The following is a 14,549-nucleotide window of genomic DNA, read 5'->3' as shown; positions in this document are numbered from 1 at the left end:
GCATGAAAGAGAGTTATTAAAGCATGGCACTTCTCTGTGAACACCTATGGTGGCGTGATCCAGCACCAAGGTATCTTTCACATGGTTTCTAACATTTATAGGACAGATGGCATACACCTCTAAGACAAGGCCAATGATGTCTGGCTGAAGGACATTTGTGGCAGACTGATGGAGCTGCTGTGGCTTTCATGCATTTGGTGGTGGAGTTAAGCTACCTGAGCTGCCTTCCTCTTCTTGTACTTGGATAGCGGGCAGAGCAAATGGGTGGTATCTGATCCCAATGTTTCACCTCCCCACCCCCCTTAAGATGTTTCACCTCACCCATTTCTTCACTCCCAGGAGAAATGGGGTCATGGGCGAGCTCACTTCTGAGAGCGAGCTTAACGCTTACACTCTTCTGGGTGGTCAACGGCGGGGGCCCACACAAGTTCCACATCATGTGCTGCCTGAAGTGCCTACCCCCTTGAAGCTCCCCTGGCAAGATGGGCTTCTCTCAACAGGAGAGCCACCAGATCCTCCAGGGTTCTTGCCCCCTGTGTAGCCAAATTCATGGAAGCTGTACCTAATAAATTGTGGCCTATCTCAAACCTAATTCTGTGTGATTCTCATCCTTCTTGCTGCTGCCCCCACATCTTCCATACTATGTGCACAAGCTGCCAAGAAATCCATGTTCTTGTTAAGACTTAGCTGCTGGGAAGGAAGCTCCATGTCATTAAGAGGGGCCTGCACACATTAATTAACTGGGAGGGAGGGAGGGAGGGATGGGGGGGGGGTGGAATGGAACATCCTGAACTCCGCACTGCAACGGTTGGTTGCAGGTCCCGCTTGTCTGTCTGACCTTCTCTCCACCTTGCGAGAATGGCTTCCCTCACCCTTTGCCTGCCCAGTGGGAAAAGGCGGGGATAGAGGCAGCCTGCTCCACCCTCCCTCTTCTAACCCCAGTAATCATCCTTCACTATTATCAAGTCCTTGACCATCAGTTAGACAAAAGAACTGCACTCAGCTCAGCAGCTCTCCAGGCAAACCGAATTCAACAGCAACCAGCTACTTGCACCCTGGTATTAGCCCACGCGAACTTCAATCACAGTACGGACTGCATGGAAACTATCACAGCTATGATGAGAAAGAAGGCAAGCAGCGACCCCTCTTCTCAAACTGGAAATTCTGGGCTTTATCAGCAGACTCGGCCTGCATGTAATCTGCCCCAAACCCTCGACTGCGCTTTGTTTTGCAAAGGAGCGCCATTTTCTTGGTGGAAAGCTGGGATACAAATCAAGTCAGTAAATAAACTACACACACAAACCTCAAGAGACTTGGGCAGACATTCAGAAAAGACAGGAACCATTGCACTGGGTGATGAGCACTTACCCCGCAACATGTTCTGCTGATGCTTTGCTGTACAAATCAGCCGGTTGATCCCATCAATACTCTGGCTCTTGGAATCAAACTCCTTGTCTTTTGCTTTCTTAGGCAGAAACATCACTAGAAGAAACCAGGCAGGCATTTAAATGCATCAGCACAATCTTTCTGTGTCCTCTTTTTCTGAGGCAGTGTCTGAATGACCAGAGAGCTTGAATACTAATGTGATCTTTTCCACCAACTATCTCCTTTCAGCGACCCCATACAGTAGGGATCTTCAAACTTTTAATCTGGTGGACACATTCAGAATTTTCATAAAGTGTCATGGGCACTGTCACAAGATGGCTGCTATAGGCGAGTATCTTAAAAAACATAGGAAGCTACCTTATACTGAGTGAGACCATTGGTCCATCTGGCCCAGTACGGTCAACATGGATTGGCAGCGGCTCTCCAGGGTTTCAGGAAGGAGATTTTCCAGCCCCACTTGGAGATGCTGGGGATTGAACCTGGGAACTTCTGCATGCAAAGCAGGTGCTCTACCACTGAGCCATGGCTCCCCCCCGGTCAATTCACAAAATGGCCTTGGTCATCAGTCACAAAACACCAATTTCACAGAAAGGCAAACTGGTGAGGCTAAAAGAGAAGTAACTTCCCTAAGAACCTGAATGCAAGACAGAGCCCCAAAAGACAAATCTACTTCTTTGAACCCATAGCCTCATTCTCATTCAGGATCAGTCCCCTCCAAACCCACTCTCTCTCACCCCACACTCCTAGTGATGAGAGCCACACACCCCATATTCCCAGCCCAAACTTTCTTCTCTCTCTTTCTTTCAGGATAACCCCGCCGCTACACACTCCCTCTCCCTTTGGATCACTCCTAAACTCTTTCTCTCACTTTCTTAAGAGCATGCACTCCATGCACATGTAGCTGTGGCAGGGGCCCTTTCCCTCGTGTGTGTGTGTGTGTGTGTGTGTATGAGAGAGAGTAGTGTTATTGGGCAGCTGGCCTGCTGGAAAGCAAAGCACCTTGTCTCCAGCCACCCGCAGTTCTCAACTCTGTAACAATGCCTCTGGGAGAAAAGATATGAAGATGGCAGCAGCTGCAAGCCAGGTACTTTGCTTTGCAGACACCAAAGGTTGTTATTAGAGAGAGAGGAGTCAGGGGCCACACACAGGTGCATACATCAGGCACACAGACACATCATAGGGATCCTGATACAGATAGTTCTTTCCTCACTCATGCTACTACTGAGGAAAGAGCGATCTGGGAGAGAGAAGACTAGCTGTCCCCGCTGGCAGAAGCGTTGGTGTCTACAACTAAATTGGTAGAATTGATGGGAAATCAGGAAAGGGAATTTGGTGTCAGGGGGTCAGGGCACCCTGGGGAGCTGCACTTAAGGTCTTTGAGGCCTGCATGGGGAATGGCATTGCTGACCCTAGCCCTACAGTACAGTGGTGTCATTTCTACTGCAACAGATGCACAGACCCACAGACAAGGACAACTACAAGGGTAGAGCTGTACAATGTTCATCTCAACAGATCCCCCTGAAATACCCAATGCGAGAAACCATTACCGCTGGCCTATGATCTAAGTCTGCTTTGGAAATCAGCCACCATTCAGTGGCTAACCAGGATCCTAAATCCACTGGCACATGGTGGCGCAAAAACGGAGCAAGAGCAAGAACGGAGTTCTTGTGTAAGGTGGTGCAAGACTTTCTCTAACCTGGCCAGAAAGAAGGTGTTAAGGAATCCTCAGAGGCCAACTGTGACTTATTTGCTAAGCATTTTGAAGATAAAACCATTCATATCCATGGTGACCTGAATGCCACCTTATCAACAGTACAGTCAGTTGATGTGTCCAGACTACTGAGCAGACAGATTTTACTGGAGAAATTTCAGTTATTGCAGCCTGAATACATATACGAAGTGCCTGAAGAAATGTAGCCTACACCTGTTTGCTCAACCCTCACCCCTCCTCACTAATAACATCCAACAGGAAAGGGTTAACCAGTTGGGTTAATGCCTCTCTGCGAGAAGGGAAGATTATAAACTGCTTTGAAAGAGGCAGTCACAAGACTGCTCCTGATGAATTCCACATTGGACCCTGACAATAGTGTCAACTATTGGCTGGCCATAAATCCTTTGGGGGCAACATGTTCAAGTGTGTGGTTTCTGTGCCATTTCAGACCTTCTTAGACAACATTGATTATCTGGATCAATTTCAGGCCCGGGTTTGGAACCAAACCCGTTTTGATCACTCAGGAGAAGGACAGGAAGAGCGTGATTCTGCAAATTCTCCTGGACCTCTCAGCAGCTTTTGATACCAATGGCCAGAGCATCTCTCTAGGTTGTCTGCCAGGAATTGGGGCCAGAGGGACAGCACTCCAGTAGTTCTGTTCTGATTTGGATGGCCACTTCCAGAAAATAGTGCTGGGGGACTAGTGCACTGTCCCCCATGCTGCACAGCCCTATGCTGCACTGTACTTTGTCCCCTGTGCTTAAACACTTACATGAAGCTGCTGAGTGAACTCATCCAGCGTTTTGTGGTGAGTTGTTATAAATACTTAACTGTCTCTCATTTTTTATCACATTCAGGTGAGGCTTGGCATGAGCATACAGCATCCTTGGACAGTGCCCACTCCTGCTGAGTAGCAGCAATTGCTGCACTAGCGCACAGCTGCTGCTTCTGCTGTAAGCTGGCTACCTGCCTGCCCACAGTGTGAGCATGTGAAGGTGTATATGTACACACATGTAGGAATTGGGCCCAGCACCTCTGCACAGGCACCCCGAGAGTCAGAGGGGGAGGAGGTGGAAGAGTTGGCTGAAGCGCCAAGGTTGCAGGAGACTCACAGTCCCAGAGTGGAAGTTGCCCAGGTGCAAACTAATCAGTAGCCCACCAGGGCCCCCATCCCCCATGGGAATGCCAGAGCTGGAGGAGGAGGAGTTAGAAAGAAGAGATCCCAGGGCACTGGGCTAGGCGAGATGAGCAATGTCAACTCCGGAGGTGTTCTAAAAGGCTGGCCGTGCAGGGAAGGTCTCTCCAGAAAGACCCCCCCACACACAAGGGAGGGGCGTAACCAGCCAGTCAGATTCTCGAAGAGTTGGCTGGCATCAGTTTTGTTGCAACTGTCTCACATAGTCCATTAACCCAAGGGAGCTGCTTGTAGCCTAAGTGGTTCTTATGCAAAGCTGTCTAGAGACTTAGTATTTCAGCTACTGTTGGTGGATTCCAGTTGTAACCTGAGGCACTGCTGACATGACTGCAACTTGCATAATAAAAAGCAACTGTTTTGCACTTTAACTTCACAAGGGATCACAAGGGAGACCTGAGGCCCAGCACTTGACAGCACATGCACACATGTGTGTCCCCCCCCACTCCATCCAATGCCCGATGTGGCCCTCGGGGCTGAAAAGGGTGCCTGCCTGGGACTGTGGAGATGTGCAGATTTGTATTATCTGTTTCCTTGTCCTTGATGTGGACATGAGAGTGTTAAGTAATTGGTGAAAACACTGTTACGTTATTGCTTTACTTTATATTTTTATATTAATGTTTTATTTTATTTGGTAGATTTGGTGGAGAGGCAGGGACTTATTCTTTCCACATGCGTATGTGAGAAATTGTGATTGTGATATTATTAGACCACTGAAGAAGACCAATTCGTGGTCACAATATATTTGGTGCCTGTTATATTTAAGCATTTTCATGTTTGTTTCATTTAAAGATGCTTAATTTGCTTGCTTACAATTTCTGAGGCCATAAAATTTGGTTCATGTAGCTACAAATGCTTTGGCTCCCAGTTCACTCCCGAGCACAATTTAAAGTGCTAGTGTTTGTCTTCAAAGCGATGAATGGTTTGCAAGGAGTGTGGGTACCTGCAGTACCTCCTGCATCAACCTGCTCAAGTATTAAGATCTTCCTCAAGGAACTTCCTTCAGGTCTCCCCGCCTCTGGAGCTAAGGCAGATGGCGACATGGGACCTTCTCTGTTGTGGCTCCCTGCCGGTAGGATGCACTCTCTAAGAAGGCTCCCCTAAATCCTGATGCCCTTCTGACAGAGATAAAGTCCTTTGTCCTCTTACAGTTTTAGTTTCCAATATTTTATGCTGTTCTTATGCCGAGTTTGTTGGTGTTCTCCTAGTTTTTTGTTTTAGATAAAAGATTGGATTTTATTAACTGTTTGGAAGGAGCAATCCTATGGTCACTAGTCAGTGGATATCTGGTTTTCTGGGAACCAGAAGAACTGACCTTACCCCCCTTCCATGCTGCCTCACCCACAGTGCAGAGCAGCCCTGCGCTCCGTGCTCACAAGAGGAGTGTGGAGCAGCGAAAACGGCATTTCCAGGGGGCATTCCAGGGTGGGGAGGGCGGAAATGCCGGTACGACACATCCTATGTGTCATACCGGCAGCCTCCTCCCCCGTCTCCACCCTCCCGCGGCTAGACAGCTGATAGCCTCAAATGCAGGGCAGGAGAAGCGCAGAGGGAACAATCAACGCCTTCAAGTTCGGAGGTGGCTGCCTATCTGAATAGGATTGCCCCCTGAAATTGTAAGCCACTCTGAAAGTTTTCAAGCTGAAAAAAGCAGTGTAAAATCCAATGAATCCATCAATAAAAGTCCATTATAGCTTTGCAGCAATCTCCAGCTCTCAAAGAACTGTACTTTCAAGCTTCCAAGAGCATTTTTATCAATGTTTTTTCTTTGTGTGGACAAATACAACAATGGTGTGGACTGGCTTGCTATTACATTTTTAAGCCACCCACCCCCCAAACTCTTTCCTTATTGTTTTACCTTGGAATCTTTAGATTCAAAACCTAGTATATCTACAAATACTACATTGTCAAGAATACAATGGCAGCTGAGCTTCCATCAATGCAGCAAGAAAGGCATTTAAATCAGTACTAAGGACAAATGCCAGTATGAAGACACTCCCTACAATTCTGTTTTCACTCTCACTGTAAAAAAAAGCCCAAGGTGAATGCCTGTGTTCACTGGAGATTAGACAGAAATGTTTACAAATCTGTCCAATGTGACAGAATGAAATGGCTTAGGAAGACAGACAGATTTTAAGGATATGCTAAAATTAGCTGGAAACTGTAGGCAGAATCCAGCAGGGCGCTTATGCCCTCACCAATGCTTTTCCTCCCCTGCCGATTCCCCCCTCCCGCTGATTGTGTTGCTCAAGCAGGACCCACCACTTCTGCAAGAGAGATTCAGCGCTTCATGGGGGAAGCCTTGGAATGAGTGTAAATGCTTGTTGCTGGAAGGAGGCAACTCGGCAGAGCTCGCAGAAGGGAGCTCCACCGACCTGCGTCCTTCCTGAAATGAGCATTTCTGCTCATTTCAGGTTGCCCCAGAAGCACTAAGTCAGCACTGTGCAAGAGGTGGGGGCCACTTGTGCCACGCAATTGACAGGGGCGGAAGTACCCAGTTGGATTCTGCCCTATGATGCAATGACATGCATCTCACACACCAATAAGGTCAGTGCCCTCAAAAGTCCAGTGATCTCTCTCAGATCTCACAGGAACATTTTAGTATTGGAAAGCCAGTAGTGTTAGAGCATCTGCTACAATAGCCCCCAAACTTTCCCTTTCTGCACCTTTTTTGTTCTTCTCCTTTGTCACAACTGTCATTGACATGGTTGGCGTGGAAGTGGCTTCCCCACTCATAGGTAGCCGGCTGACTTGGAGAGACCGGAAAATGCATTTCAGCGTGGTTTTGGCTGCGGTGAGATCTTTTTTCTCAGAATCTCTCTTCTTCTCCGTAGGATGAGCTGCAATCCAGTAATCTACCTGAAGTTCCATCAGTTCCATACCAAGACCATGGCTGAAAGAAATAAATGGAAATATTTTCCTTACAAGTTGTGACAGGCCCAGAGATCCTAGATGAAAAGGCATTGATACCAAAGGAAGAGGCATTTTCAGAAGGGTACGTCACATTTCCTACTATGATCTACCTCTGAAGTGTCTTGGCTACACATATTTCACATGCTATTATCCAGTAACAGAGGTACACATATTAGAAAATAAGCAATGTGATTTGAGACTCATGATAACTTATGTTTAAAGCCTCTTCAAGAACCTTGGGCCATATGCATCTTCTGAGCCACGTAGGAACAAATGCCAGCTAAATGCCACACAACATGGATGGCTTAGAACACAACTAGACATGCCTGAATCCTGCTGATTTCTTATGAAGTAAGATGATAAGATTTAGAGCACAGCATGGTGAGAGGGAGAAGTGGAACCCTTTTCCTGCCCACACTTTTTTCCCTGAAACTGTTTATCCCCCCGCCCCTTGTGTATGGTTCCTTTCATCACTGAACACGACAAGTACAAAAACGGCCAGAAAAGAGCAATTTTAGAGGAGGAAGGGTTCATGTCCTACCTTCCACAAATTCCTCCCCCCATTTTCTATGGAAATGCATGACTCAGTTCTGACACAAGAATCTGTTGCCTCCACATTTAGTTTGGCCATTAAAGACTGTCACCAAATTATGTTTCTAAAACATGAAGTGGCAATTTGCATTACAACACTACTTCTAATCTGCACACAGTGTTAAACTGAGGGTAAGAAAGCTGGGAAGGAACAGAGAAGAAAGTAAGCAAACTGGGGAGAGGTAACGAGCGGGGTACCGCAGGCCTCAGTCCTGGGCGCAGTGCTCTTCAACATTTTTATTAATGACTTGGATGAGGAGGTGCAGGGAATGCTTATCAAATTTAATAGGGATAAATGCCAAGTTCTGCACCTAGGAAAAAGAAGCCAAATGCACAGTTACAAGATGAGGGACACTTGGCTCAACAACCCTACAAGCGTGAAGGATCTTGGAATTGTTGTTGATCACAAGCTGAATATGAGCCAACAATGTGATGTGGCTGCAAAAAAAGGCAAATGCTATTTGGGGCTGCATTCATAGAAGTATAGCTTCCAAATCACGTGAAGTACTAGTTCCCCTCTACTCAGCACCAGTTAGGCCTCATCTGGAGTACTGTGTCCAGTTCTGGGCACTGCACTTTAAGAAGGATGCAGACAAACTGGAGAGGGTTCAGAGGAGGGCAATGAAGGTGATCAGGAGAATGGAAGCAAAGCCCTATGAGGAGAGACTGAAAGAACTGGGCATGTTTAGCCTTGAGAAGAGAAGACTGAGGGGAGATAGGATAGCACTCTTCAAATACTTGAAAGGTTGTCACAGACAGGAAGGCCAGGATCTCTTCTCAATCATCCCAGAGTGCAGGACACGGAATAATGGGCTCAAGTTACAGGAAGCCAGATTCTGGCTGAAAAACTTCCTCACCTTTAGAACAATATGACAATGGAACCAATGACCTAGGGAGGTGGTGGGCTCTCCCACACTGGATGCATTCAAGACGAGGCTGGACAGCCATCTGTCAGGAATGCTTTGACTTGGATTCCTGCACTGAGCAGCGGGTTGGACTCTATGGTCTTATAGGGCCCTTCCAACCCTACAAGTCTATGATTCTAAGTAAGCAAGAGAGGAGACACAGGGGTGGGATCACACACACATTAGATATCAGGATAGAGTGAACGTTAATTGTAGGAAATGTTAATACAGTTTTTAATTTTCCATTGTATTATTCTTTCATTTTATATATAAGCATACGTTTTCTATATTTTTCCTAATATATTCATTGCTATACATTTCCTGCTTATTTTTTTGTTCTACAGCAACTAATTTTTTCCTGCAAAAATGATCACTGAGAGCTTTCGCAATTTGTAATTTCCCCCTCATTTTCTTTTTGGCATTTGACATGTCCTCCTCCAGATTTTTTAGCATATGTCCGGACTGCTCTTTTGTTGTTTTCTGGAATAATGGGAGCAACTCATTTAATTAACAACCTAGGAGTTTCTGGGTTGTTTCGCAATGTATGAACCTGGAAACTCTGGGTTGTTTATGCAGTAAACAACCCAGAGTTAACCCAACAATTGTTCATGGCCTGTTGTTGGGTTAACTACAGGTTGTTTAACCCTTAAACAATCTAGGGTTTCCAGGTTCACACATCATGAAATAAGCCAGGACCTGGGTGTTCCTGGGTTAATGTGTAAACATCTGCAAAACCCTATCAGAGAAGGAATCTGATTATCACTAAGCCCTTATATATTACCATTTTTACTATAGTTATTACTCTAATGTTTTTCCAGCCATTATTCTAATTCCTGAGAAAAGTGTTTGCTGACAAGATCAAGCAGCACAGTGTGTGGCTGCAACATAACAGCTTTCAGGATAAAGAGGTTCCTAATTTCTAATATTAACCTATGGTTATTTTCAAAAGTGACCAGTGTGTAATTTCCAGGAGCAGACTATAAAGAGGCTATTTTCAAATATAGTGCTCCAGCAAAATGTATCTTCCTTGCCATGCTTGGCTTCATCTTGAGAGTTCTCAGACTGAACTAATAACTGTAATTTCCACGACGTGACAGGAATGGTTGATGTTCCCACCACTGTTCTCTATGCAGTTCAAGTTACTACAGAGAAAAATGTATCTCTAAATGAATAAAATGTAGTAAAAACAGTTGATATCTGACTGTTATTAGCCCAACTCCATTGCAAAAGAAATGGAGCCATGTCCAAGACAAAGGAGAGTCAGCAGTGTGATGGTAGGACCCTCCAGAAGCCCTGCTGAAGTTTAACAACTGAACATGGCCTGAAAAAAAAGGAGTAACCTATACAAGAGGAAAAAATGTGGGGTGTCAACAGAGAATGTGGACAAATAGCAAAGACAGATGGATGAATTAAGGTCCTCATATAAAAAGGTTGTACTTTTTATATTTTGTAATACTAGTCAGAGAGAAGGCAGAAAGTGCTTTACCTGGAGGAAGCAAAGCTGCTTGTGACAGACGGTGAGGAAGGTGGGGTGGGGGAAGATTCCTTCACAACAGGAGACACAGAAGGTGGAGTAGAGGAAAGGGCATTCGAACTACAGGGAGCTGCATCATCCGAGTCACCTTAAAAAGAATGATTCAAATGGTTGGTCTGTAACCTATTGATTATCAAGAGCACCAGCTGCACACCACAGAAGGATGTCTCCAGAAAATCCTCCACGAGGATTTTCTGATCCTACTTTGCTGCAACAACTAGCTTCTTGTTTTGCATAAAGAATAAAAAAATCCTTCATTTTACACAGGGGATTTAATTCTATAAAAGGTAACAGGCAAAACTTGTAACTTTTTCACAGAGTTCTCACACCACTGCCAATTTTATTAATAAAGTGGTATTTTTAAAAGAGGCACCGTAAACATAAATAGTTTCCTAGTGCTCAGCTCACACAATAATTGCTTACGTGTCTTGGATAGGAAGGAAATTCATATTCATAATCCCCCAAACTACCTGATTTTAGAAATTCAAAGCAAATCTTACTATTGCTACAAATAATTTCCCCATCCAAATATACAGTCAGGGCCAGAAATATCGGAACAAGGATAACTGTTTTGGCAGTTGGCCTCTGTACACCACCACATTGAAGTTGAAAGGAAACACCCAGATGGGAGCGAAGTCAGGACTTTCAGCTGTAATTCAAGGGGTTGGACAAAAGTGGGGCACTAACCATTCAGAAAGGACAGCCAGTGGCATACACACACACCCATTGTTGGTGGCTCATAAGTAATGGAACGAATGGCTGACAAGCAGCTACATGGCCAGGTGTGCCCTGTTTCCTGGGTACTCCATAACCAAGCAAGCAGATAAAAGGCCTGGAGGTGGTTCTGAGTGTTACATTTGCATTTGGTAGCTGTTCACTGGAACCCCCAACATGAGGTCCAAAGAGGTGTCCATGCAAGTGAAGAAGGCCATCATTAGGCTGAGGAAACAAAATAAACCCGTCAGAGAGATAGCAAAAACAGTGGGAGTGGCCAACACAGCAGTTTGGAACATCCTGAAAAAGAAGGAATTAACTGGCAAGCTCAGCAACAGCAAAAGGCCTGGCACACCACTAAAGTGGATGACCGCAGAATTCTGCTCAGGAAATGACCCTTTCACAACATCTAGCCAGGTCAAAAATGCTCTTGCGGAAGTAGGCATGTCATTGTCAGCATCTACAGTCAAGAGACGGCTTTATGAATGTAAATACAGAGGCTTCACAACAAAGTGCAAACCACTGGTAACGCTCAAGAACAGACAGGCCAGATTAGCCTTTGCCAGCAAACACCTAAAAAAGCCTGCCCAGTTCTAGAATAAGATCCTTTGGACTGATGAAACCAAAATTAACTTGTACCAGAATGATGGGAAGAGAAAAGTATGGGGAAGGAAAGGAACAGCTCATGATCCAAAGCATACCACATCATCTGTCAAACATGGTGGAGGCAGTGTTATGGCATGGGCATGTATGGCTGCCAATGGAACCGGGTCACTGGGGTTTACTGATGACCTGACTGCTGATAAAAGCAGCAGGATGAATTCTGAAGTTTACAGGGCTATACTTTCTGCTCAGATTCAGCCGAATGCTGCCAAACTGATAGGACGCCACTTCATATTGCAGATGGATAATGACCCAAACATACAGCAAAAGCTACCAAGAGTTTCTTCAGGCAAAGAAGTGGGATGTTCTTCAATGGCCAAGTCAGTCACCTGCTCTCAACCCAAAAGAGTGTGCTTTTCACCCACAAACAAGCAGCAGCTGAAGGCAGCTGCAGTAAAGGCCTGGCAAAGCATCTCGAGGGAGGAAACGCAGCATTTGGTCATGTCCATGGGTTCTAGACTTCAGGCAGTCATTGATGGCAAAGGATTTTCATCCAGGTATTAAGGTCAATCCTTAAGTTTGAAATGATGTTGGTTTGTTCCATTACTTACAAGCCACCAAAGCTGGGTGTGTGTGTATGCCACTGGCTGTCCTTCCTGAATGGTTAGTGCCCCACTTTTGTCAAACCCCTTGCATTACAGCTGAAAGTCCTGACTTTGCTCCCATCTGGGTGTGTTTCCTTTCAACTTCAATGTGGTGGTGTACAGAGGCCAACTGCCAAAACAGTTATCCTAGATTTATTTATTTATTTATTTATTTATTTAATTTATTATTCGCCCATCTGGCTGGTCACCCAGCCATTCTGGGCGATGTTCAACTTATAATAAAATGGTTTAAAACAATAAAATTTTACAATAAAAACATTTTCTAAAATACCCTAACCCACCCCAAATGCCTGCCTGAACAACCACATTTTTAATGCATGGCGGAAGCTCCTTAAAGAGGAGGCATGACGGAGTTCCTTAGGGAGAGAGCTCCACAGAGTGGGGGCCACCACAGAGAAGGCCCTCTCCCTCATCCCCACCAGTCTAGCTGTCCTGGCTGATGGGACAGAGAGAAGGCCATCCGAGGCTGATCTTGTTAAGCAGCCTGTCTGGTGTTGCTGGAGGCGCTCCTTGAGATAGACTGGGCCAGAACCATATAGGGTTTTAAAGGTCAAAACCAACACCTTGAATTTGGCCCAGACAACAACTGGTAACCAGTGCAACTCCTTCAGCACTGGAGTGATGTGATCTTGCCGGCGGCTGCCTTTAATCAGGCGAGCCGCCGCGTTCTGTACCAGCTGCAGCTTCCGAACCGTCTTCAAGGGTAACCCCACGTAGAGTGCATTCCAGTAGTCTAAACGAGAGGAGACCAGGGCATGTACCACCGATGGGAGCAGATGGTTGGGAAGGAAGGGGCGCAGCCGCTGTATCAGATGAAGTGATACAGTGCTGTCTGGCTCACAGCTGACACCTGAGCCTCCATGGACAGCTGGGAGTCTAAAATGACCCCCAGGCTGCAGACCTGGTCTTTCAAGGGTAGCTGTACCCCATTCAACACCAGGTCAACATCCCCCAGCCTCCTCTTGTCTCCCACCAAAAGTACCTCGGTCTTGTCAGGGTTCAGCTTCAGCTTATTCCTCCCCATCCAGTCACTCACCGTCTCCAGACATTTGGACAGGGATTCTACGGCCAACCTTGGTGAAGATTTGAACGAGAGGTAGAGTTGCGTGTCATCCGCATACTGATGACACCGCACCCCAAACCTCCTGATGATAGCCCCCAGCGGCTTCACATAGATGTTAAATAGCATCGGGGAGAGGATGGAACCCTGTGGCACCCCACAAGTGAGTGGCCATGGGTCCGACACCTCCTCTCCCAGGGCTACCCTCTGGTACCTGCCGGAGAGGAAGGACCAGAACCACTGTAATACGATGTCTCCAATGCCCATCCTCTCCAGGTTGTCCAGGAGAATACCGTGGTGAACGGTATCAAAAGCCACTGAGAGGTCGAGGAGAACAAGGAAGTAGGGATGGACGAAAGTCACTTACCTGGTCCCGCAGCTTGCTTCGCGGTGGGGGGGAGGCGCTCCGTCCCTCCCCCCGAAATTCTGGGCAGGGGGGAGGCGCCCCGTCCCTCCCCGCCGAAATTCTGGGCAGGGGGGAGGCGCCCCATCCCTCCCCGCCAACATTCTGGCCAGGGGGGAGCGCCCCGCCTCTCTGGCTGCGAAAGTTCTTGTCCTGCCAGGACGTAAATGGCAGCGGCCGTAGCCGCCACCATTTGCGTCCCTGGCCTGCAGTCAGCTGTGATAGGCTACGTAAGTCTTTACGTAGCCTATCATAGCTGACTTTGAAAAAAAAAAAAAAAGTGTGTACGCAAATGGCGGCGCCCATGGGCGCCGCCATTTGCGTTCCTTATTTTGGCCCAGGTAGTCTACGTAAATATTTACGTAGACTACCCTGGCCAAAACAAGGAACGCAAATGGCAGTGCCCATGGGCACCGCCATTTGCGTACGCGCTTTTTTTTTTTTTTTTTCAAAGTCAGCCGTGATAGGCTACGTAAAGATTTATGTAGCCTATCACAGTGTTTTTTGAAAATCTAGCCATGATAGGCTATGTAAATCTTTACGTAGCCTATCACGTTTGTTGTTTTTTTACTTGGAAATGGCGGCAATGGCAGCCGGTCGGAAGACTGGCCGCCGCCGCACCGCCGCCAGGAGCCGCCACCGCCAGGGACTTTCGCCGAAGGTAAGTCCCACCCTGGGGGGGGGGGTGGCGGACTGTTTCTCCACCAATTTCGGGGGTCCGAATGCGTTGGCATCCGGCCTCCCGGAGATTCGTGGGGAAATTCTCCGACATCCCTACAAGGAAGGAGCTGACTAAACTTGACTAAATGACTAAACTTGGGATGCATTTGCTACAGCAGGGAGTAGAGATTTGCTCAATGTTGAGGACCACA

General features: G+C 46.7%; 1 protein-coding gene across 4 annotated transcripts in view; it reads right to left on the bottom strand.

Moving 5' to 3' along the window:
* PACS2 (phosphofurin acidic cluster sorting protein 2) overlaps nucleotides 1–14,549 on the bottom strand; it is a 257,810-nt gene that overhangs the window by 8,584 nt on the left and 234,677 nt on the right. For all 4 annotated transcript variants that reach the window (XM_084854825.1, XM_084854822.1, XM_084854821.1 and 1 more), the window contains 3 exons: nucleotides 10,185–10,320; nucleotides 6,956–7,182; nucleotides 1,369–1,482 (listed from right to left, as the gene is read on the bottom strand). In XM_084854825.1, coding sequence (XP_084710951.1) covers nucleotides 1,369–1,482; nucleotides 6,956–7,182; nucleotides 10,185–10,320 — 477 coding nt within the window. The remainder of the gene's footprint in view (nucleotides 1–1,368; nucleotides 1,483–6,955; nucleotides 7,183–10,184; nucleotides 10,321–14,549) is intronic.

Source organism: Heloderma suspectum, chromosome 4, assembly GCF_057233095.1.
Source record: "Heloderma suspectum isolate Gila_16-S chromosome 4, 16-S_ref, whole genome shotgun sequence".
Classification (NCBI taxonomy): Eukaryota; Metazoa; Chordata; class Lepidosauria; order Squamata; family Helodermatidae; genus Heloderma; species Heloderma suspectum.
Note: the sequence above shows the minus strand (reverse complement) of the source record. Positions and strands in the feature narration are given on the sequence as shown.